The sequence below is a fragment of the Mastigoproctus giganteus genome, chromosome 3 (genome assembly GCF_048544385.1).
Source record: "Mastigoproctus giganteus isolate SK-2022 chromosome 3, ASM4854438v1, whole genome shotgun sequence".
Lineage (NCBI taxonomy): Eukaryota > Metazoa > Arthropoda > Arachnida > Uropygi > Thelyphonidae > Mastigoproctus > Mastigoproctus giganteus.
Window position 1 is genome coordinate 67,976,043 of NC_143577.1, and position 22,658 is coordinate 67,998,700.

The 22,658-nt window shown below is 37.2% G+C and overlaps 1 protein-coding gene across 1 annotated transcript in view; it reads right to left on the reverse strand.

Moving 5' to 3' along the window:
• LOC150088061 (uncharacterized) overlaps positions 1-22,658 on the reverse strand; it is a 309,524-nt gene that overhangs the window by 255,500 nt on the left and 31,366 nt on the right. Inside the window, exon 2 of the mRNA XM_090369999.1 lies at positions 20,143-20,238. Coding sequence (XP_090226125.1) covers positions 20,143-20,238 — 96 coding nt within the window. The remainder of the gene's footprint in view (positions 1-20,142; positions 20,239-22,658) is intronic.

Sequence of the window (22,658 nt, forward strand, 5' to 3'; positions counted from 1 at the left end):
GCGGTGATTTGTCCATTCCAGTTTAGGATTGGGGGTGGATTAATCTGGTATCTGCCATTCATTTTTCTGATTTTATTCCAGACAGTTTGAGATGGTGTGGGACTTGTTAAAGTGGATGCAAATTTTATCCAGGATGCTTTGCTACTGGCTCTTCTAACGTACCTGGCTCGCGCTCGTGCCTTTTTGAATAATACTAGGTTCTCTGTAGTGGGACATCTTCGGAAATTATTCCAGGTTTTAATTCTCTCTCTTTTAGCGTGTGAACATTCTTCATTCCACCATGGTTTTGGATGTCTTGGAAGGTGTGGTGATGTTTTTGGAATAGTCTGCTCAGCAGCTTGGATTAGTTTATTTGTTACATATTGTACTGCTGCATCTAAAGGCTTTTGCTTGATAATATCTGCATCTAATTTTACAATGGATTTATACTGTTCCCAATCTGCTTCATTTACTTTCCATTTGGGATTTCTACGTGACTGACATGTGGTTCCTGATATCATGGAAATGATTATTGGATAGTGATCGCTGCTGAGAGGATCTCTGTGTACAGACCAATCAAGTATTGGAAATAATGTTGGAGAGCATAATGATAGGTCAATAGCTGTGCTGTTTCCCGATGGAAGATGCATGTATGTATGTGTGCCATCATTCAACAGGGTTAAGTCATTCTGTTCTATCCATTTTTCGATCTGTTTTCCTCTCCGGTCTATGGCTGTGTTTCCCCACATAGGACTGTGTCCATTGAGGTCTCCCAGTATACAGTAGGGTGGAGGTAACTGAGTTAATATATCTTCCAAGTCTTGTTGTTGTAATTCTTGGTTTGGGGGAACGTAAATTGTTATAATGGTTATGAGAGATTTAATGGCTATGCGTACTGCAACCGCCTCAAGGGTTGTGTTTAGTGGAAGAACTTGGGAAGGAATGTGTGATTTTACCAAAATTGCCACACCACCATGGGTCGTGCCACCTGTTACTCTGTCTTTACGGTATGTGATATAGTTCTTTACTGTGGGAGAGTCTTGAGGTCTGAGATACGTTTCTTGCAGGCAAAGACACAGCGGGGTATGCTGTGCAATCAGATCATATATATCATGTATATTAGTGCGGAAACCTCTGCAGTTCCATTGGATTATAATCCCCATTATTTGGTTTTCGAGAAAGTGTCAGACTGTTTCTTAGCTGTTGCTTTAAGCTTTTCAAGTTTATGTTTTTCCTTTGGAAAATATGGTTTGCCGGTATCCATCTCTTCTTCCGCAAAAATCTCTAGTACTGATTCCTCTGCTTGATTGGTCAATTCTGTATCCATTTGTTCTGTTGGCTTCTGGCTTATGACATTACGTTTTTCTGTGGCTTTTGTTTCTGTGTGTTTTGCATTCGGAGGTACAGATAGTGGTGTGTTTGTGACTTTCTCTTTTTGTTTTGGCTGGGATGTGAGAAGTAGACCTCGTGCCCAGTCTGAAATAGACTTCTTTGGGGGAATCGTGAAATCTGTTTGCGTCTCTATTGTACGCCATTTCTTTATGACCTGTGCATAGGAAGGTCTGTTTAAAATAGTCGGGAGTACAGTTCTCTTAGCTTCTTGGTATGTTACGGAGTGTTCTACTTTATATCGTTGAATCTGCTTTTCTCTTTTCCAGAATTCGCAGTTCTTAGAATAGGCGGAATGATCCCCCTTACAATTTGGACACTTTGGTTGCTCGGCTGGACAGTTCTGATTGGTATGATCTTGAGATCCACAGTTGGAACAGATAGAGACTCCACGGCATGCCATTTGTGAATGACCATACTTTTGGCATTTAAAGCAGCGGAGAGGATTCGGAATGTATGGTCTGATGTTACAATTTAGGTACCCGGCCTTTACCGATGTAGGTGGTTTGGGAGTGTTAAAGGTCAGTATCAAATTTCTAGTTGGAGTAAGTATACCATCTCTAGTAACATTAATCCTTCTCACCGCAATGACGCCTTGATCTTCTAGCTCATTTTTAATTTCTTCTTCTGAGACACTAATAAGGTCCCATTCAGAAATTACTCCTTTTGATGTGTTTAGGCTGTTATGGGGAGAGACTGCTACTGGGATCCCTCCAAAAGTTCTCATCTGAAGCAGTCTTTCTGCATGTTTGGCACTGGCTGTCTCGACTAAAATGTCGCCTGATTTCAGTCTCTTGACATTTTTTGGTGTTCCAGCTACACTTTCTAGGCATTTTTGTATTACAAATGGCGACAGTTTTCCCAATGGCTGTTCTGATGTTGAGTGGAGGACTAGAAAGGTAGGTGCATGAAGCGATGTTATCTCCTTTTTTTGTCTTTTGGTAACATTTGTCTCATTATCCTCATTTTTCCGACTCAAAGGAGTCGGATCTTTGGGATCTGTGGTTGTGATGTTTGGATCATTCATGTTTGCTCCTTTTAGCCCTGGGAGTGAGAGCTTTTCCTCCCAGGTTTCCGGCCCCGCCACGGGGAGGCAGGAGCGGTGCCACCTAGTGACCAAGCGGAAGTTGATTAGTAGTTAGTAAACTAGAAAATAAATAAAAGAAAGGTGTCTTTCCTTTCTTAGGATTCTTTGTGCTGGTACTTTTCAGCAACTATATATATATATGTACAATAGAGAATTTTCTTTAAACTCTATAAACGTGTATCACTATCACTTTAGAAATCGCTTTATAATCGCAGAGATATCGCCTGATCACTAGAAACGCTTGGCACTCGGGGCCCAGGTTGAGGGGGAGAAGACAGAGAGTGGTAATCAATGGACACTGCTCATCGTGGACTAATGTTATTAGTGGAGTCCCTCAGGGTTCAGTATTGGGGCCTTTATTGTTTTCTGTATTTATAAATGATATTGATGATGGTATATCAGGCTTAATGTCCAAGTTTGCAGACGATACAAAGGTTGGCAGGGTTGTCAAGGACACTACTGACACTATGCTGCTGCAACAGGATTTGGAAAGGTTGAGCAGATGGGCTTCGAGGTGGCAAATGAAGTTTAACATTGACAAATGTAAAGTACTACATATGGGAAACAGCAACCCCAGAGCAACGTATCAACTCTGTGGTACTACACTGACAGTGGTAGAGAATGAAAGGGACCTGGGGGTGGTGGTGCAGGCAGATATGAAGTTCTCTGAGCAGTGCAGACGAGCTGCAAGAGTAGCTCATGGTGTATTGTCAATGATATATAGAAATTTTTCTAGCAGGGATAAGGAGGTGATTATTCCCTTGTATAAGGCAATGGTCAGGCCACACCTAGAGTACTGTATACAGGCCTGGAGGCCTCATTTCAGGAAGGATGTAGAGCTGCTGGAACGAGTACAGAGAAGGGCAACTAGATTGGTGAATGGGACAAAGGGGTTCTCTTACGAAGAAAGGCTTAAGTTTTGCAAATTACAGTGTCTGGAAACTAGGCACCAGCGGGGTGATCTGATAGAGGTGTACAAAGCCTTGAATGGTTTGAGCATGCTCAATGCTGATGGGATTCTTCCTCTAGCTCAGAAAAATCACCTGAGAGGGCATAAATTCAAATTGAGGAAAGACAGATGTAGGATAGATGTGCGGAAATTTGCCTTTAGCCAGCGGGTGGTTGGTGGGTGGAACAGACTTCCATCCCTTGTCGTGGAAGTTGATAGCCTAAATAAGTTTAAGGCTCAGCTGGACATGTATTTCGAACGAACAGAGGGGTGAAGTGGAAGTGGTTATTTTTATTTATTTATGTTACTTTTTTTTTTTTTTGGCTGATGCTGCATAAGCTTGCTTTCTTGCATCAAATGCCTCTACTAATGCTAATGCTAATGCTATTAATCACAGAAAAAGAAAAAAATTCAATAAATTAAAACTGAATGTGCCTGAAATGCAATGCACTTCCTAAGTTGTCTTAACTTTTGCTCTACTCAAACAGGCCTTGGGTGCCAAGCATTCTGTGACCAAGTGATTTCTGTGCATCTCCAAAGAGACTTAAGTGAATAATTCTATTTTGTTTTAACTACCTTTTTTCTTTACTTATAAATTAACTCTTTCACACTGCAAGAAGTAGGCAAAGACCCAGAAAGGAACTCCACCTTTCTATTTCTTTTTCTAACAGTTCTAACAAAATAACTCATTTGCTTGGTCACTTTGTGTCACTGCTCCTGAAACAATTTTCCACCGATTAAGACTGCAAATCCAAATTCTATGGATTTGCATCAACCTGACAATGATTTAACCAACCAAAAGAAACTGAAGACAGATGCTCCCTGAATAGCAAATCCAAGTTTCCTGACTACATTTTTTAACAAACCAGTCCATAGGCAATCTATTGCCTTTTCTCATAGAGAAATATCTAGAAAGTGTAGCTGGTTCCCTGAAAATGGTGCAAAGACTTAAATCTGAGACCTGCTGGTTGAGACCACCAGCCACAAACAGTCTGAGTCTGTTCTCAAGCTCACCTCATTTGGTGGAGTTCCAGTTATGTTCCTACAGGCCACACTTAATACCTCCTGAGGTATAATTTCAGGGTGGGACTTGATGAACATCTAAGAGTAGGAATCTTTCCAGGAATTGCAAGATCAGGTCATACAGGCAAAAAAAAAAAAAATATGCTGATGAAAAATGGTGAGCTTATTCCAACTTGCAGCATCATATCGACATTCAGTTCCCAAAACATACCTTCATCAGTGCAAGCTGGAAATTTGAACTCTTGCATTCGTCCATACATTCCAAACTTAATATGATGCTATAAGTGTCAGAAATTTGGACACACTCAAACGGTCTGTCAAGATGACTCAGTATGTCCAAATTGTGGATCAAAGGAGCACTTTCTCTAAAAATCGTGAATAGTGGAAATACGATAAAAAAATATAAATAAATACATGATAGAAAAGCAAGCCTCATATTCAGAAACAAGAAAACAATTACAACACATACTAAGATGTACATATGCTGAAGCCTCCCAAAGATTTCATACAGTATCAGTTCAGACCGACGTCAATTCTGCTGAGCATCTCCATTTCTGATTGGGCTCAATCTTTGCTCTCTTCTGTACCTCAATTCTCAAAGAAACAGACTGCAGATAGGACTAACGAAACACAGTGTCAATACCACCTACTGCTCATACAACTCCTGTAACACCTGTCCAAATAGAAAACAAAGCCTCCTTCATTATGGATATTGTTGAAACTTCTAGTCAAGAAGAAACCAAAACCATTCTGGAGATCCATACAGAGGATGAAATGGGGACACAAACTAATTTTCCAAAAGAGATAAAGTGAAAATTTACTGCCTCAAGCAAACAAACTCAGCTTCTGCATCTAAACACAAACAATGAATAACTATACTCCTAGAGTCACTTGCAAATGCATTCTGTTACAAAATTCCACTGAAGCTGTTACTATGCATATAGTGATTGGTATTACTTTGACAGGTTTCAATCTAACTGCAACCCAATCATCCTTGTACCATTCATGAACTTCAAAATCTTATTCCTCAGTTTCCAACCCCTTTCTGTATATTAGCCAACTTCACTGGACTTCATTCAGCATGGAGCTTTCCCAATGCAGATGGAAGAGGACAACTCATTGAAATGCTCATTAACAGACAAAATCTAACCATACTAAATACTGGCTCACCAACTTACATCCATCTTCCTCAAAGGATTTAAATTGGGGGTCCATCAAGCTTTCTGCTGGTCCTACATAAGTAGTTGTTGTCGGTGACTCTATTATCAGGAAGGGCAAAAAGAATAGGTGGAATAGGACTAGGGTATGTCTGCCAGGGAAAAAGCTAATGACATCACAGAGCAGATATCTTTTAAAGGCACAAAAAGTGATATTGTTATACACATTGGCACTAATAACCTAAAGAGTAAGAGATCTGCAGATTTACTTAACAAGTACAGGTCAGTGCTGAAAAAAAAAAATCACTAGTTAGGGTTAAATTTGAAAGTGTCGGCAATTCTGCCCAGACATGATAGCAGGGAGTATATGATGACAGCCTTGTCAATTTGTCCCTGGAGAGATTGTGCAAGACTCATGGGGTATAATTTTTTTCAGTGTGTTCTGTGCTTGTTATCAGGAGAGAATGTTTTAACAGGGATGGGATACACTTAAATAGAAGGGGTGCAAGACTATTTGGCGATGCTATAGAGGCAGTGTTAGGTGGGTCAGAAAACTGCTAGCTTGGAGGGATACACAGAGTAACAGATTAACAATAGCTGCAGGCAGAGTTGAAAGTGATTTTGCACTGCTTCTATTGGAATGAGTAGCAGCCTGGAAAGTAAGGTGCTGGAGATTTCAAGAACTGCTGGGAGTCATCATGCTACAAGTAAATATATGGGCTGTGTTAGGGTAACTAGCAGTAAGAACAGGTGCATGTATACATGCATGTATACCAATTCCAGGAATATAGTAAATAAATTCAATAAATTTGAAGTGCTGGTCAAGACGTCAAAGACAGATATTGTTGGGATATCAGAGACGGGGTGTCACACAGATATAAGGAATGCAGAATTTCAATTTATAAAGTACAATGTGTACAGAAAGGACAGTAAGGGAGGAGGGGTTATGCTGTTAGTCAGGAAATACATGAAATCTAATACAGTGCATTCACAGTTGACATGGGTAGGCAAAATTTAAAGTGTTTTTCAAGATATCAAAGGCAGATATTGTTGGGATATCATAGATGGGGTGGCACACAGATATAAGGAATGCAGAATTTCAATTTGGGAAGTACAATGTGTACAGAAAGGATAGACAGGATAGTAAGGGAGGTTATTGTTGGTTTAGAGATTTATTAGGTGCATCAGCAACTATAGCCATAGTGTGCCAAGTAGGGCTTACAATACCGGGATCCGGGTCATTTTTTTCCAGTATTGATAGAAAAAATACCAGTTTTTCAGACTAATTTAAAAAAAATAATTGTTTATAATTTAATCACATAAAGGTTATAAAATCACCTTTATGTGATTATGATGTCACATAAAGGTGATTCTAGCAAATGTTCGATAAATCATCAATAGAACACCATGCAACATTGCAACCTGTCCACAATTCTTGGCCAACTTCATGTCTGACCGTATCGTAACTCCCAAGTCCCATTCCTCCACTGCTGACTTTACTTCAACTCCACCAAGTGTATAAGTTATTTTGGGGTTGCTGTTCCCCAGGTGTAAGACCTTGCATTTTGATGAATTAAAGCATAGCTGCCACTTTTCTGACTATTCCGGAAGTCTATCTAGGTCACTCTGAAGAAGCTCTGCTTGGCAGCGATCATTAACTACTCTACTGATCTTTACATCATCTGCAAATAGCAAGACCTCAATGCCCTCCATCCCTTCATAGAGATCAGGCGCCTCCGTAGCCAGGTGGGAAGGAGCAACAGTGCGTAGCACACGCTTCTTGATTAGACCGGGGTTCGAGCCCGTCACCACCAAATACGGAGGATGCGAAAAGGTCAGGGAATGACCACCGCATATTCCTGGAGCAATATGGCCTTAGTTGCTAATGCTCCTAAAAACCAAAACAACAATCTTCATAGATATCATTTAAGATAATCAAAAACAACAGTGGTCCCAATAGTGATCCTTGGGGTTTGTTATTTGGTTTTTAGGAGCATTAGCAACTAAGGCCATATTGCTCCGGGGATATGCGGTGGTCATTCCCTGACCTTTCCGCATCCTCCGTATTTGGTGGTGACGGGCTCGGACCCCGGTCTAATCAAGAAGCGTGTGCTACGCACTGCCGCTCCTTCCCACCTGGAGGCGCCTTGATCCTTGGGGAACTCCACTTCTTACATTAACCCAAACTGAGGAACAACAACCCACATTTATCACAACCCACTGCGTGCCCTCAAGCCATCGTGCTATCCATCTAAGTATTTTCCCTATGATTCCAGCCTGCTCCAACTTATAAAGCAACTGCTCGTGTGAGACTGAGTCAAATGCTTTGCATTTGACTATTCTCTAAGTCCAGAGAAATTATTCTCTAAGTCCAGCTCTTGAGTGACCCTGTCAAAATAGCTAACCAGATTAATTAAACATGATTTTCCTTTTATAGCATTAGCATTAGCATTAGTAGAGGCATTTGATGCAAGAAAGCAAGCTTATGCAGCATCAGCCAAAAAAAAAAAAAAAAAAAAAAAAAAAAAAAGTAACATAAATAAATAAAAATAACCACTTCCACTTCACCCCTCTGTTCGTTCGAAATACCTGTCCAGCTGAGCCTTAAACTTATTTAGGCTATCAACTTCCACGACAAGGGATGGAAGTCTGTTCCACCCACCAACCACCCGCTGGCTAAAGGCAAATTTCCGCACATCTATCCTACATCTGTCTTTCCTCAATTTGAATTTATGCCCTCTCAGGTGATTTTTCTGAGCTAGAGGAAGAATCCCATCAGCATTGAGCATGCTCAAACCATTCAAGGCTTTGTACACCTCTATCAGATCACCCCGCTGGTGCCTAGTTTCCAGACACTGTAATTTGCAAAACTTAAGCCTTTCTTCGTAAGAGAACCCCTTTGTCCCATTCACCAATCTAGTTGCCCTTCTCTGTACTCGTTCCAGCAGCTCTACATCCTTCCTGAAATGAGGCCTCCAGGCCTGTATACAGTACTCTAGGTGTGGCCTGACCATTGCCTTATACAAGGGAATAATCACCTCCTTATCCCTGCTAGAAAAATTCCTATATATCATTGACAATACACCATGAGCTACTCTTGCAGCTCGTCTGCACTGCTCAGAGAACTTCATATCTGCCTGCACCACCACCCCCAGGTCCCTTTCATTCTCTACCACTGTCAGTGTAGTACCACAGAGTTGATACGTTGCTCTGGGGTTGCTGTTTCCCATATGTAGTACTTTACATTTGTCAATGTTAAACTTCATTTGCCACCTCGAAGCCCATCTGCTCAACCTTTCCAAATCCTGTTGCAGCAGCATAGTGTCAGTAGTGTCCTTGACAACCCTGCCAACCTTCGTATCGTATGCAAACTTGGACATTAAGCCTGATATACCATCATCAATATCATTTATAAATACAGAAAACAATAAAGGCCCCAATACTGAACCCTGAGGGACTCCACTAATAACATTAGTCCACGATGAGCAGTGTCCATTGATTACCACTCTCTGTCGTCTCCCCCTCAACCACCCCTTTATCCATAGCAGCAACTTGCCTCCAATGCCACACTGCTCCAATTTGTGCAGCAGTCTTCCATGTGCAACAGTATCAAAAGCCTTTCTAAGATCCAAGTATATAATATCAAAGTTATTCCCTGCATCCAGTTCTTTTGTGGCTGCATCATAGTATCCAATCAAATTGGTCAGGCAAGACTTCCCCTTAACAAAACCATGCTGTGTCCTAGCTATAACTGAAGTCTTGTCTAGATGATCCTGCAGTGCTTCTTTCACCAGTGCCTCCATTAATTTTCCGGGAACAGAAGTTAAACTCACAGGTCTATAATTACTTGTGTCAGCCTTTGATCCCCCTTTGTGAATTGGGGTCACATTTGCACATCTCCAGTCAATGGGTACCTCCCCTGAGTCCAAGGAAGCTCTCATAATTATGGCTAAGGGTTTGCTTACCTCCTTTGCTGCCTCCTTTAATATAACTGGATAGATCCCATCCACCCCAGGTGCCTTTCTTGTGTTTATCTTCAACAATTTCTCCTCCACTTTGCTCTCAGTTATTACAAGATTCTCTAGCTTACTGCTAGAGTTGAATACACCTCTGGCATTCCCCTCGCTGAATAACTCCTCATGTGTGAATGTCGATGCAAAATATTCATTTAGTTTGTTAGCTACCCGAGCAGGGTCATCAACAGTTGACCCATCGATCTCAAGTGGACCAATCTGATTCATCCCCTTCCTTCTAGAGTTTACATAAGTAAAGAACTCTTTGCTGTTTTTCTTCGCATCCCTTGCCAAGGATCTCTCGTAATCTGCCTTCGCCTGCCTAACCTCCTTTGTAACTTGGTTACAGATCAACTTGTATCTATCATAGGCGTCCGTGTCACGTGTTAATTTGTATGTATCCCCATGGTATAAAACCATGCTAATGCTGTGTATCCTACAGAATTCCATTTCCCTCTAAATGATCCTGAATTCCACCCTTGATCATTGCCTCCATGATTTTCCCTATTACTGAAGTTAGACTGGCCGGTTGGTAATTTCGCGTTACGCTAGAATTGCCTTTATGCTCCAATTTACACCACTCCAACGGAATCTCTCCTGAATCAAGTGATGTTCTCATAACTAGCCTTAATGGTTCAATGCACTCACTTGCCGCATCGTTTAAGATTATAGGGTATATGCCATCAACCATAGGAGCCTTACTCGCCTGTAGGCACGAAAGCTCTCATTAAATAATCATTTGAAATTTCAACATCATTAATTACATTTTTTCAACTTCACTTCCATAATATCTCATTGATACAAAGGGTTTTTTTAATGTAAATATCAATGCAAAGCAAGTGTTGAGTTCATCTGCAACTTCAGCTGTGGTATCTAATACTGTCCCACGTCCATTACATAAGGGGTCCAATCTGATTTGTCCTTCTGTTCTTTGCATTTATATATGTGAAGCCTTAACTGCACTCTCTGCTCTCTTCTTTATTCCTTATTCCCACTCTTTGCTCTCTCCCAGACTCAGTAAAGATACTATAGTGAAAATTATACTTTGCTTAATAAAATATCTTTCGCCTTCAGAAAATGATGAACACAATTCAACCATGGAAGACCAACATGGAACAGAACATGAGTGTCCTGCAAATTCTTTCCAAAATAAGAAATTGCCAGACTCCAATGAGATTCTAAAAGATGAACCTGAGTCAGAAATTAATGAAATACTCTTAACTATTTTTGCTAAAAAAAGTTCAAAGCCTAGAAAATATGGACTGAGATCATCTACGATTATCTCAGTACAACAGCACCATCCAGCATAGAATCCTAAAGGGCGTTTTCTGCTGCTAATCAAATACTGTACGTACCAAAATTAGATCCATTTTAAACGATCACACTATTGATTGCTTCTGTTTCTTAAGAGCTTACTTTATTCGGACAGGTAGTGTGGATGCTTAAACATAATAAACTTTGCGCAGTAACTATGTATTTCTTTGTTTTTAGAATAACTGTATTTTAATGATTTTTCCAGAATATTTATTATTGCAATAAAAGTTTATTTTAAACAAGAATTCAAGTAATTACAATACTTGTTTTTTCCTTACTTTATTGCACCTAATTTTCTTCAAAATTTATTGAGAAAAATATTTGTTTTTGGAATACCAGTATTCCAAAAGTTATATTAAAGGAGGCAGCAAAGGAAGTAATCAAACCCTTAGCCATAAATAGGAGAGCATTCTTGGATTCAAGGGAGGTTCCCACCGACTGGAGACATGCAAATGTATCCCCAATTCACAAAGGAGGGGGAATCAAAGGTTGACACGAGTAATTACAGACCTGTTAGTTTAACTTCTATTCTGCAGAAATTAAGAGAGTCACGGGTAAAAGAAGCAATGCAGAATATCCTAGACAAGATTGCAATTATAATTTACACATAGAATCATTTTGTTAAGGGGAAATCTTGTGTGACCAATTTCATTGGGTACTACGATGTGGTCACAAAAGAATTGGATGCAAAAAATTATTTTGGTATCATATATTTGGATTTCAGGAAAATCTATGATACTGCTGCACATAAAAGACTGTTGTACAAATTGGAGCAGTATGGCATTAAAGTCAAGTTGCTACTATAGATAATGGGATGGTTGAGTGGGAAAAGACAGAGTAGTAATCAATGGACGCTGCTCTTCATGAACGAACATTATTAATGGAGTCCCCCAGGGTTCGGTGTTGGGTCCATTATTTTTTTTCACTTGAGTGGGCATAAATTCAAATTGAGGAAAGATAGTTGCAGAATATATGTGTGGAAGTTTGCCTTTAGCCAGCAAGTGGCTGATTGCTGGAACAAACTTCTAAGTGTTGTTGTGGAAGTCGACACTTAATATAAATTCAAGGAAGAATTGACAAACGTTTGGAGCAAATGGACAAGTGAAATGGGAACATTTTTTTATTTTTTTTGGCCAATGCTTGGTTTCTTGCATCATATGCCACTACTAATGCTAGGAACAACCTCTGCAATAGATCTTTCTATCTGCTCTCCCCCCCTTTCCCATTATCAAGTGGACAGCTCTTGATGATCCACTCAATAGCGACCGCTATCCATTAATATGTAAAATTCAAACATCCCACTCAGTGCCGTCATGAGATATTTTTGCATCCTAAGCAAATCAAGCATTTGGGGCCCTTTTTAAATTAAAATTAAATTATTTGCACAACAGCAAAGTACCCCACCCAAATGGCACCCTAGGCATTTGCCTGGATGCTTATCAAACCACGATGGCACTGATCCCACTCTACAACCTCAGAAAACTGCATAAAATGGAAAATTTCCAAGGCAGATTGGGCAAATTGGTGGAACGAGGATTGTAAGAGTATAAAAAAAAGAAAAAGAAAAAAAAAATTGAGCATGGAATCTATCCTGCAACCACCTTAATCTTATAGATTACAAGAGACTTAGATCCAAGACCCATCAAGTTAGGATGAAAGCTAAAAGAGACTCTTGGATTTGATTGCAACCTTAATAAAAGTAGTGATGTACAAATAATATGGAGAAAAATAAAGAAACTAAAAGGAAAATCTCTCCCATTATCCTCTCCAATTTTCAACTGGAATGGGCAGGAGCCTTCTACTCCCATGGAGATTGTATGTGCCCAAGTGAATATATTTTTGCACTTGTCTGCCTTGACTGCATATGAATTGTCATTTCAGAAGATTAAAGCTTCAGCTGAAAAATCTCAAGTCAATTTCGGAACCATGTCTTCTTTACCCTACATCAACTACATAGTATGCTCGAACTTCAAGAAGCCATATCTACCTCAAAGAACAGTACTGCTGGTCCCGAAAGAATATATTACATAATGCTTCAACACTTAGAAAATAAATCATTATCCTTGCTGCTGACATACTATCCTGGTGCTCGCTTCTCTTCCTTACTAATAAATGTCCTTTGTGGCATTTTTTTCCCAGAATAGGGCACTTTCATCTGCATTAAAAATCTGTTCGGGCAAATATCCTTTCTCCTCAATGATTTTCTTAATGGTGTCTCGGAACTCGTCTGCTGCCTCTTGGTTGGCAGAAGCTGCTTCTCCTGTTATCTTAACATTTTTTAAGCCAAACCGCTTTCTAAAATTATTAAACCATCCTTTGCTGGCATTAAATTCTCCAGCTTTAGATCCTTCACCTCCCCTTTTCTTTAAGTTGTCATATAATGATTTCGCTTTTCCTCGAATCATATTAGAGTCTATAGGTAAGCCTTTCTTATAGCGATCCTGCATCCACATAAAAGCTGCATTTTCAATACGAGATAAAAAGGTATTTCGCAAAAAATTGCAAGGTTTTCGCACCTGCTGGCATAGCTGCAGCGACAGCTTCACGAATTTCCTTTTCTTTTTTTACAATGGTCCTTACACTGGATTAATTTATCTTGAAATGGTGGGAAACTGCAGCTCTCAATCTACAGTAAATATGAAGCAATTCAACTTTTTTTGTAATGTCATGACTTTTCTCTGCTTTTTGGGAGCACTTCCTTCATCACTAATGGCACTTCGTATGGGTCCCATGGTGTTATTCAAGGTTTACGGTATTGCACTAAACACGATGAAAAAAAAACGTGAGAACCACGAGAAATCACTTTTTACTGTGATACACAATTTACTGGAGAGACGAACTGCTCACGCAGATGATTAGCATCACACGGCATTTTAAGCAGATACTCGCAACACTTGAGCTCACCGTAATAGCAACAGAAGGTGGCTACGAAATTATTACAGTAGTACAGTATGTACTACAGTTAATTTTATGCAGTTATGATTTAATACTGCATCTTTAAGTTTGTTTACATTTCTCTCAACTGCAAATGGCACCATGTATGGTCTGTAAGTGTTTGTGTATCTAAGTTTTGATAAATTTTAACTTTTTATAATAGACTAGCTGTAGGCTAGCCGTTTTTAAAATGGGATACAATTATTAGGTTGTTAATTCATCTCATACTACATCAATACCTCGCTTAGCACGGCTTTGACTATAACACGGTTTTCAATTCAGTTCAAGTCAAAAATTTACTGTACATATTAAAACTCATTCAATAGCCTAGACAACATACTCTACATATATGCTGCGTTGTTGTAGCATAGGTATGCAAACATATATGCTACGATGCCAACTCTATTGTCTCACATGCACATGTGCCAATCACTCCCCTCAGGCAGTCAGCGGAAACGTGCAACAGTGTTCAGTACTCTTAATTCCATCCTGATGAGATGACATGATAGCTTTTCATAACTTCATTTCATAATTAATTTTTACCCCTTTAAATATGATCGAAAATATATTTGCATATTGGCTAGAAATCACTGCAACAACATGCATTCTGCTTGGCAGCACGTTCTGCCCCATTTGGCAAATGATTTCACTGGTTTTGAATCGTAAATTCAGACAATTACCGATGACACTGTGAAGACTGGTAAAGACTTGGGATTCAAAACTTTGGACACTGTACGTAACTGCATTAACTCACATGTAAATGACATAGACGATGCAACTCTCCTTGAAATTGATGAGTAAACTGCATATGAAGAAAAGGAAAACAATTCTGAAGTGGCACCAAAAGAATCTTCAACAGAAGAATTGGAGAAAGTTTTTTTGGGGATTAACATGGCCTGTGAGGTGATTATGAATGGAGATCCGGATGTTGAACATAGCATCACAATACAACAAATTTTACAAGATGGGATTCGATGCTAGAAAGATTTGTGCGCCGAGAAAAAGTAGAGACAGCTTCACCAGACTTTTTTTTATTGAAATACCTAAATAAACAATAAAGCTTTTTTTCTCATCTCTCATGATGTTTCCTTTTCATTAATACAAATTAATACAATTTTTGTAAAAAATTTTTTAATTCAAATCCTTTTAACTGGCTATCAAGCACAAATTGCTTACAGAATTATTATAATTTGTTTATAGACTGTTTCGCATTCAATTAAAACCCATTACAATTATACCTCAATCAGCACTGTTTCACATAACACAGAACAGTTTCAGTACCAATTAGTGCTATGCGGGGGTATTGCTGTATTTACTTAATATGATTTTTTATACTTTTTGCTTCTCTCGAGTTTATGCATACAAAAATTAAGAATTAAGCTATTATATACAAAGATATATATCTTTATATATATATATAGGCTATAGAGGCTATGCGGTTCATCTGTGAGTTTTTCAAATTGTCGCAAATCTCAAAAGAATTTTCCAATATATTTAAGTGGACCCGCACAGTTCAAACCCGTGTTGTTCAAGGGTCAACTATATATAAGTATGTATCTGAAGAGTTTTATATCTGGGTAAGAAGAGAGCAATAACAGCATTCTAGAGGTTGTTAGAAAGACCTCAACATAGAGGCAAACTGTCTGACAAAGTACAACAGGAAGTAGTCATGATGGATCATAAAGAAGTATAATACTGGTAAGGTTACAGAGCTCTAATCACACTAACAGCATATAAATGCAAGCTTTTCAAGCATTAATCTGTATTTATATTCTTGTAAATGAAATGTATACACCGATCTTCGGTCACTACTCTCTATGTTATCCACAGTCAAGTTTTTTTGTTTTTTTTTCACCATAATAAAAAAAATTAATAGAAATCATTACAAGAAGTGCAAGACCATGCTTAGTTCATAACCTGCGTTTTCTTCACCACAGCTTCAACCACACAATACCCAAGAGCAAGATGTAAATATATTAGCTTACTCTAATACAAGAAAGCAAGCTTATAAGAGCAGCGTTTCCCAAAACTGTTTTCCAGGGAACACTAGTGTTCAGTGAGATGTGAACAAGTGTTCATGAAAAATCATAATTAATAATTAAAAAAATAAAATAAAATAAATTAATTTTATATATTTGTAGCATATACCACTTTTGTATAATTATAATTTTTAACATTATTTAATATACTGGCATAGACTAATAATCAAATAGACTGCGGAACACTATTTTGGTGGGCTTTTGCATAGAGAAGTATGCGCAGAGGTAATGACATCTATGAAAAAGTAGCAATACAGTGATCTAATGGCATTCGTATATGCATTTTAGCCTGGTGTACACGGGTTGAAGAAGAGGGGGAAGTGAACCGATATCATAACTAAACTCACTTCCTTGTATGTATAAATTTTTTTTTGATAATTATCAGTATTTCAAAATATTATTATTAAAATAAATGACTATGGATTTGTAGTTGAAAAACCGAACACAATATTGTCACACTTCAAAGTGAAGATGAACAATCGCAGCCTTTTGTTTCCCAAAAATTTGAATTGAAAACACAGGAACCAACTAATGAAAGACCAAAACGAAAGTATGATGACAGTCATTTGAATTTCAGCTTTACATTTCAGCTAATGTAAACAAATATCTTCTTTCGTCTTCTCAACCTCCAACCCAAGCACGGTACTAAGTACTATAGGTTCTAATACCTCTCATGTTTGGGGTTTTCATAAAAAAAAAAAAAAAAAAAAAAGTGTTTGAAATAAAGATTCTCCTGATGCTCAGTGCGTCGTATGTAATAAAATATTAGCAAACAGTTCTTTGGCTCCCACTAAACTTGTGTTTCATAAGTGTTCCGCAAATATACAAGTGTTCCATAAATATATTGTGAGATAAAAAGTGTTCCATGACTAAAACAGTTTGGGAAACACTGTTATAAAGCATTAGCAAAAAAAAAAAATCACATATCACCTGTCTATCCCCTTCAACAGTTTATCTAATTCTTCTAGAATTTATTCAAACTGGCAACATTCACAACAGCAGATATAAGTTTGTTCCAACAAATAACTACCCACTGGGCCGAAAGCAAACTGCTGCACATCTATCCTGAAATCATCCTTCCTCAATTTAAATTTATACTCCCCCCCCATGTGTGTAGTATGAGCAGAGAAATGATGCCACCAGCATTGAGCTTACCCAATTCATTCAAAGCCTCAAACACCTCGATCAGATCACCTCAGAGGTGCCTAGTCTCCAGATGTTGCAATTTGCAGAACTGAAGACTTTCTTGTTAAGAGTACCTTTTTAGTCCTTCTCGTTGCCCTTCTCTGCACCCATTCCAGCATATTTACCCAAAACGAAGCCTCCAGACCTGTATGCAGTACTCAAGATTTAATCTTGCCACTGCCGTATACAATGGGATAATCATCTCCTTATCCCTGCTGGCAAAATTCCTGTATATAATTGACAAACCCCATTAGCTGTAATGGCAGCCTGTCTGCAATGCTCAGAGAACTTCATATCTGGCTGCACAATTATCCCAGGTCTTTTTCACTCTCCATTCCCCTGAGTGTAGTACCACACAGTTAGTATGTTAATCAGGGATTACTATTACCTATATGCAGTACCTTGCATTTGTCCATGTTAAACTTCAATTGTTAAAATAATATTAATCTGGGATTACTACTATACATATGCGGTACTTTGCATTTGTCAATATTAAACTTCAATTGTTAAACTAATATTATGCAATCACAAAAGATTGTGAAGGCACAAATTTTCACTTTATTTGAAGATAAGCTAGGGTGTTCTACTAGGGTGTTCTTCAAAGAGGGCATTTGCGTATCAAAAGATTATCTTTTGACTTTGGGTTTGTTCCAACTATGTGAGCAGTAGATGGAGGCACATAAATACAACTATTTATAAAAAACAACATTCTATATTTAATTCAAACAAAATTTTTGGAGTTACAATTTCTAAATCCCAACTACCTATACAATAACCTCAGCATTTATTCCTTATGATCTGATGTAATCAGATCTTACAATTCAATCCTTTGTTAAACAGTTCTAATTTTAATAAACTTCTTCAACAACTTACACAACAGGATGTTTAACTATCCTCCTAGTTACATATACTATACTGTTCTTATTTAGGTCTAGAATTTGTTTTTGTGTACACTATCCCTTAAGGCTTAAATCTACTCCTTGTTTCATTTCTATATTGGTAATGTTAACAGCACTTAAAATTAGATTCAAACCCAAGCTGCTATTCATTCTAAAGACGTTAACCAACATTATAAATAAAATTGCACATACAAATATACCAACATTATAAATAAAACTGCACATACAAATATACCAACATATACATAAATATTAGATGCAGTTTGCACTTATCTTACCAATTCTTAACACTGAAAGTAGATTACCATCTCTATGCAATTATATTATCTAAGCAATAACTTCAAATAAGATCATCTTTGTCACCATCTACTATTTTCATACAAAAATTGTGGCACCAAGTCAGGAATCTTCTGTCAGAGGCCCATATTCATCTAGTACTTAAAAGACTAATTAACTTATAGAAATCAAGTAGGGCACTGGTTTACTTCACTGGAGTGCCTCACTCACAAAATTCATTCATGTGTGTGCAAATAATTGGGTAAACCATAAATATACATGACAAAGAAAAAGGCCCTACACAGCACAAGAAGAAAAAAAATAACACATTAAAAATTCACAAAATTCATTCGTGTGTGTGTGCATGTTAAAACATGATCAAACAGATAGAGTAAACTGGGTACTAAGGCAACACACATACAAGGCCATATTATTGAATATTCAGACATACAGTAGAAATGGAATAACTTTAAATGAAAATGTTTAATGCAGACTGAGTGGAAATTACATGGAATAAGCAGAATGAATGTAAAAATTTACACATAAACTTTAATTTGTTGCTTCTTAAATAAAACTGTAATTAACTACTGATTTTTTTTAAAAATTTCATTATAACATTTTAGTATTAGTTTTAGACAACAGTATATAAGTTGTCTTGCTGTCCTGCAACAGTGATCCCTTAGGAAAAATATAATCTACAGAGTATCTAAGTATGCAGGTGTGAAAAGGGCTTAGTGCAGATATATGTTGGGGAAGGGGGTACAAATGCAGACATAGGGCAATGCCTTATTTGAAGATAATAGATAATAAAGCATTCAAGCCTATGTTGGTTTAATTACATTATTTCCAATTTGGAACTATGCACATACTGGAATCAAACATTTTGTGTTATTTTTGTGACCTAAATGACCGTTTGTGATGGAGATATTGCAAAGACAGGTGAAAATGTAAGAAAGAAAATGTAAGAAAATGTGAAGAAAATACCATGAAATATTATTTGACACTATTATGTACATATTTCCAAATCGGAAATTAATGTAATTAAACCAATGTAAGTTTGAGTGCTTTATTATCTTTAATTAACAGTTTACCTCATGCTGCTCAAGAAATATCTATAGGGGAATGACATTTAAAGAAAACATTATCATCTTAATAACTGCATTTTAAACACAAATTCCTAGCTACTACAAAATATTTTAAGGCAACACTGCTGTGCTAAATAGCATGATGGCTTCAATACTTTATTGTACAATTAGTTATATCTGTACAACCATAATCACCTGTAGGTGGTTGAATGCAGCTTTACATGGCCAAAGATTACTGTTTGGTAATGAATATTCTACCTATGAATTTCTAATGAATTCATACACAAAAATGGACTGGAATTATTCTTATGTCATTTACTTTGCATTTAGAACATAAGTTCCCAATTAAAATTAGTAACTTATGTTCTAAACTTTATAATGATTCTGGTTTCAGATTTTTTAATAGTGGCATTATGAAATGATTAGTAACCAACTGAGGAGCATGTTAGGTTCAAATCTAATAATGAATGAATAAATAATGGATGATGTAATACTCTAAACAAAATGATCGAAAACCCTAAGCATTCTGGCAACAGTGTGAAATACTGCAAACAGAACTGCATATTAATCTGGATTGGTCTGCAGGCCTAATCTGAGGTTTATTAATATGTAAAATGAATATATGCATTCGTATTACACAGCAGTAATAATCAGCTGGCTATTACTGCTGTATAATATGAGTGCATATATTCATTTGACTTATAAAAAGCTAAAAGCAATTTTCTTCACTATTCCATTATCATTATAGATATTGATTATATTCCATGGCCAGTTACATTATAGAAAAAATGAAATATAATACAAAAGAGTTACCTTTTGGTACTTTAAAACGATCTAGCTTATGAATAATTGCAGTGGGAATTTCGTCAGCATATTTTGGATCATAATACCCAGGTGGAGGTGCACAGCCTATTGAAATAAACATATAATAAACAATGTCTCTGTGAAATTTTATTATTTAAAAAATTAGAGAAATAAATTGTTTTGGACATTGCAGAAAAATTATAGTAATAAATTTATGCTCCAGAAAATAAGATATATAGTAGAAATCTAATAATTCTGGTTCCAAGAGAAAGAGCAATGCCATATCAAATATTCCAGGTTACTGAATGATTAATCTAAAAATACTTATATCTTTATCCATCTACTATGTAGGCAAAAAAATGATAGCAGCAGGTGTGTGATACTTTTATCCCAATCAGTTGTTTAGAAGGGAGCATCATTAAAAATAAAATCCCAACCAACTCCTGTACAGTTGGTTGGGATTTTATTATTTAGTACCCAAAAATTGGAGACCACAAGCAGCTGTAAAAAGAAGGAAATGAAAACTCAATGTTGTTTCCAAAGAAATAATGTTTTGACATACATAGTGTGTAAAGAATTATTTACTTCTGGAGGAATAATCATACCGGTCAATTATACTGGAGGAATAATCATACTGGAGAAATATGCGAATTCACACCAGTTCTCTAAATCCACAAGCATTACTGTTTTTCGGTGTATCAAATATGACAGGGTTCCAGCTAAGTGGGTAAATAAACTAAAATCTTAGACTATTTATTTTATATTTCATCTAGCTATTATTTTATGCAATAAAACAAAATACAGGTAACCCTCATATAACATGGTAGTTAGGTTCTATAAAATCTCGTGTAGTGCGATACCGTGTTATAAGGAACTAAGAACCAGTACAAAAAGGGGGGTTACATTCCAAAAGCTAACAAAAATACACCATTTTTTTTATAACTATCAAAAACTTAATTCTTATTAAAAATAGTAATAACTGAACAACCGTCTTACAAACTGTGATACATAATATGTCAGATAATGTATGTTTTCTTCCTCTTCATCGCTGCTAGGCACAATCAAACGAGAACGTTTTTTCTGTTGCAAAATATCTTCACCTTCTAAACTTTTTTCTGCTGCATCTAGATTTTGTGTATCTTCTGCTCTCTTTAGAAAATCAGTAATCTGAGTTTGTTTGCTTTTGCATGATAGATCTTAGTAAATTTCATGGTATGGAGTTAAGCATTTTTGAAGTGCCTTTTGAACTTTGTGCTCCTTTCAGTCAAAGGATGTGCATTCAAAAGATAAGATTCTAATTGCTCGGCTACATTTATACCTTCCCATATGCGTTTTAGTGTAAAATTTGCAACTTCAGAACTTTCACTGTGCTATCATCCTCTCAATTGATCTGGTTTACCTGCGATGCCATTTCCACCAAATCCGCTTTGTATGATACCTTTCCCCCTTTTTTAAGATGATCCAAAATTTGTATCTTTGATTCTAGAGAAATACAGTTTCTTTTCAGTTATTTGTTGTTATTTTGGTTTTTAGGAGCATTAGCAACTGAGGCCATATTGCTCCGGGATATGCAGTGGTCATTCCTTTACCTTTCCACATCCTCCGTATTTGGTGGTGACAGGCTTGAACCCTGGTCTAATCAAGAAGCGTGTGCTATGCACTGCTGCTCCTTCCCACCTGGCTATGGAGGCACTTTTCTTTTCAGTGGTACCTTTTTTACTTTCCTTAGACATAATTTAAGGCTGGAATTCAATTCAATTCACAAAAAAGAAATTATTCCAATACAGTTCTTAAGAACAATGTTTAGTAATACATACCCAGAAAAATTTATAAATGATCAAATAAAAACCAAAATAACCTTAAAAGTCAAGAACTGCACACTTTGAAGTCAATTTTTTATGGTCTCAAACAAGTTTTTTTTTTTTTTTTTTTGGGTAGTTGTTGGCACATCGGCTTCTGTGGCCATATTGCACCTCCCAAGGTTTTTGCATTTTTGTACTCTGATCCAAGCCCGAGGCGGGATTCAAACCCACGACCTTTGGGTTGTCAGGCAGGCACTTTACCCACCCGGCTAGCCTCAAACAAGTACAAGTTCAATAGCACAGAATCTAACACGGGGATTTCCCGATAAATTTTTTTTTTTTTTTTTTTTTTTTGCATAACAACTAGCAAGTCAACAGCGGGGATTCACAAAAAAGAATGGAAATGTTGAAAAATTACATCCAACATAATAGCAAGGTTTCATGGCACAAAAGCTCAAAAATATCATGTTATGCGAGGTTTGCCACAATTCTCTAACCGTGTTAGATTGAAATCATGTTATATAAGTACAGTGTTGTGCGAGGATTGCCACAATTTATCAATCATGTTAGAGCAAAACCATGTTGTAGAAGTACAGTGTTATATGGCGGTTGCCTATTGTTGTAGTTCAGTTTAACGACACAAGGGCTACTAAGGCCAAATTGTGTCTCTTCATCATTAAATGACAAAAAGCGTATTGTTAGAGAGATTAAATTATATGCTTC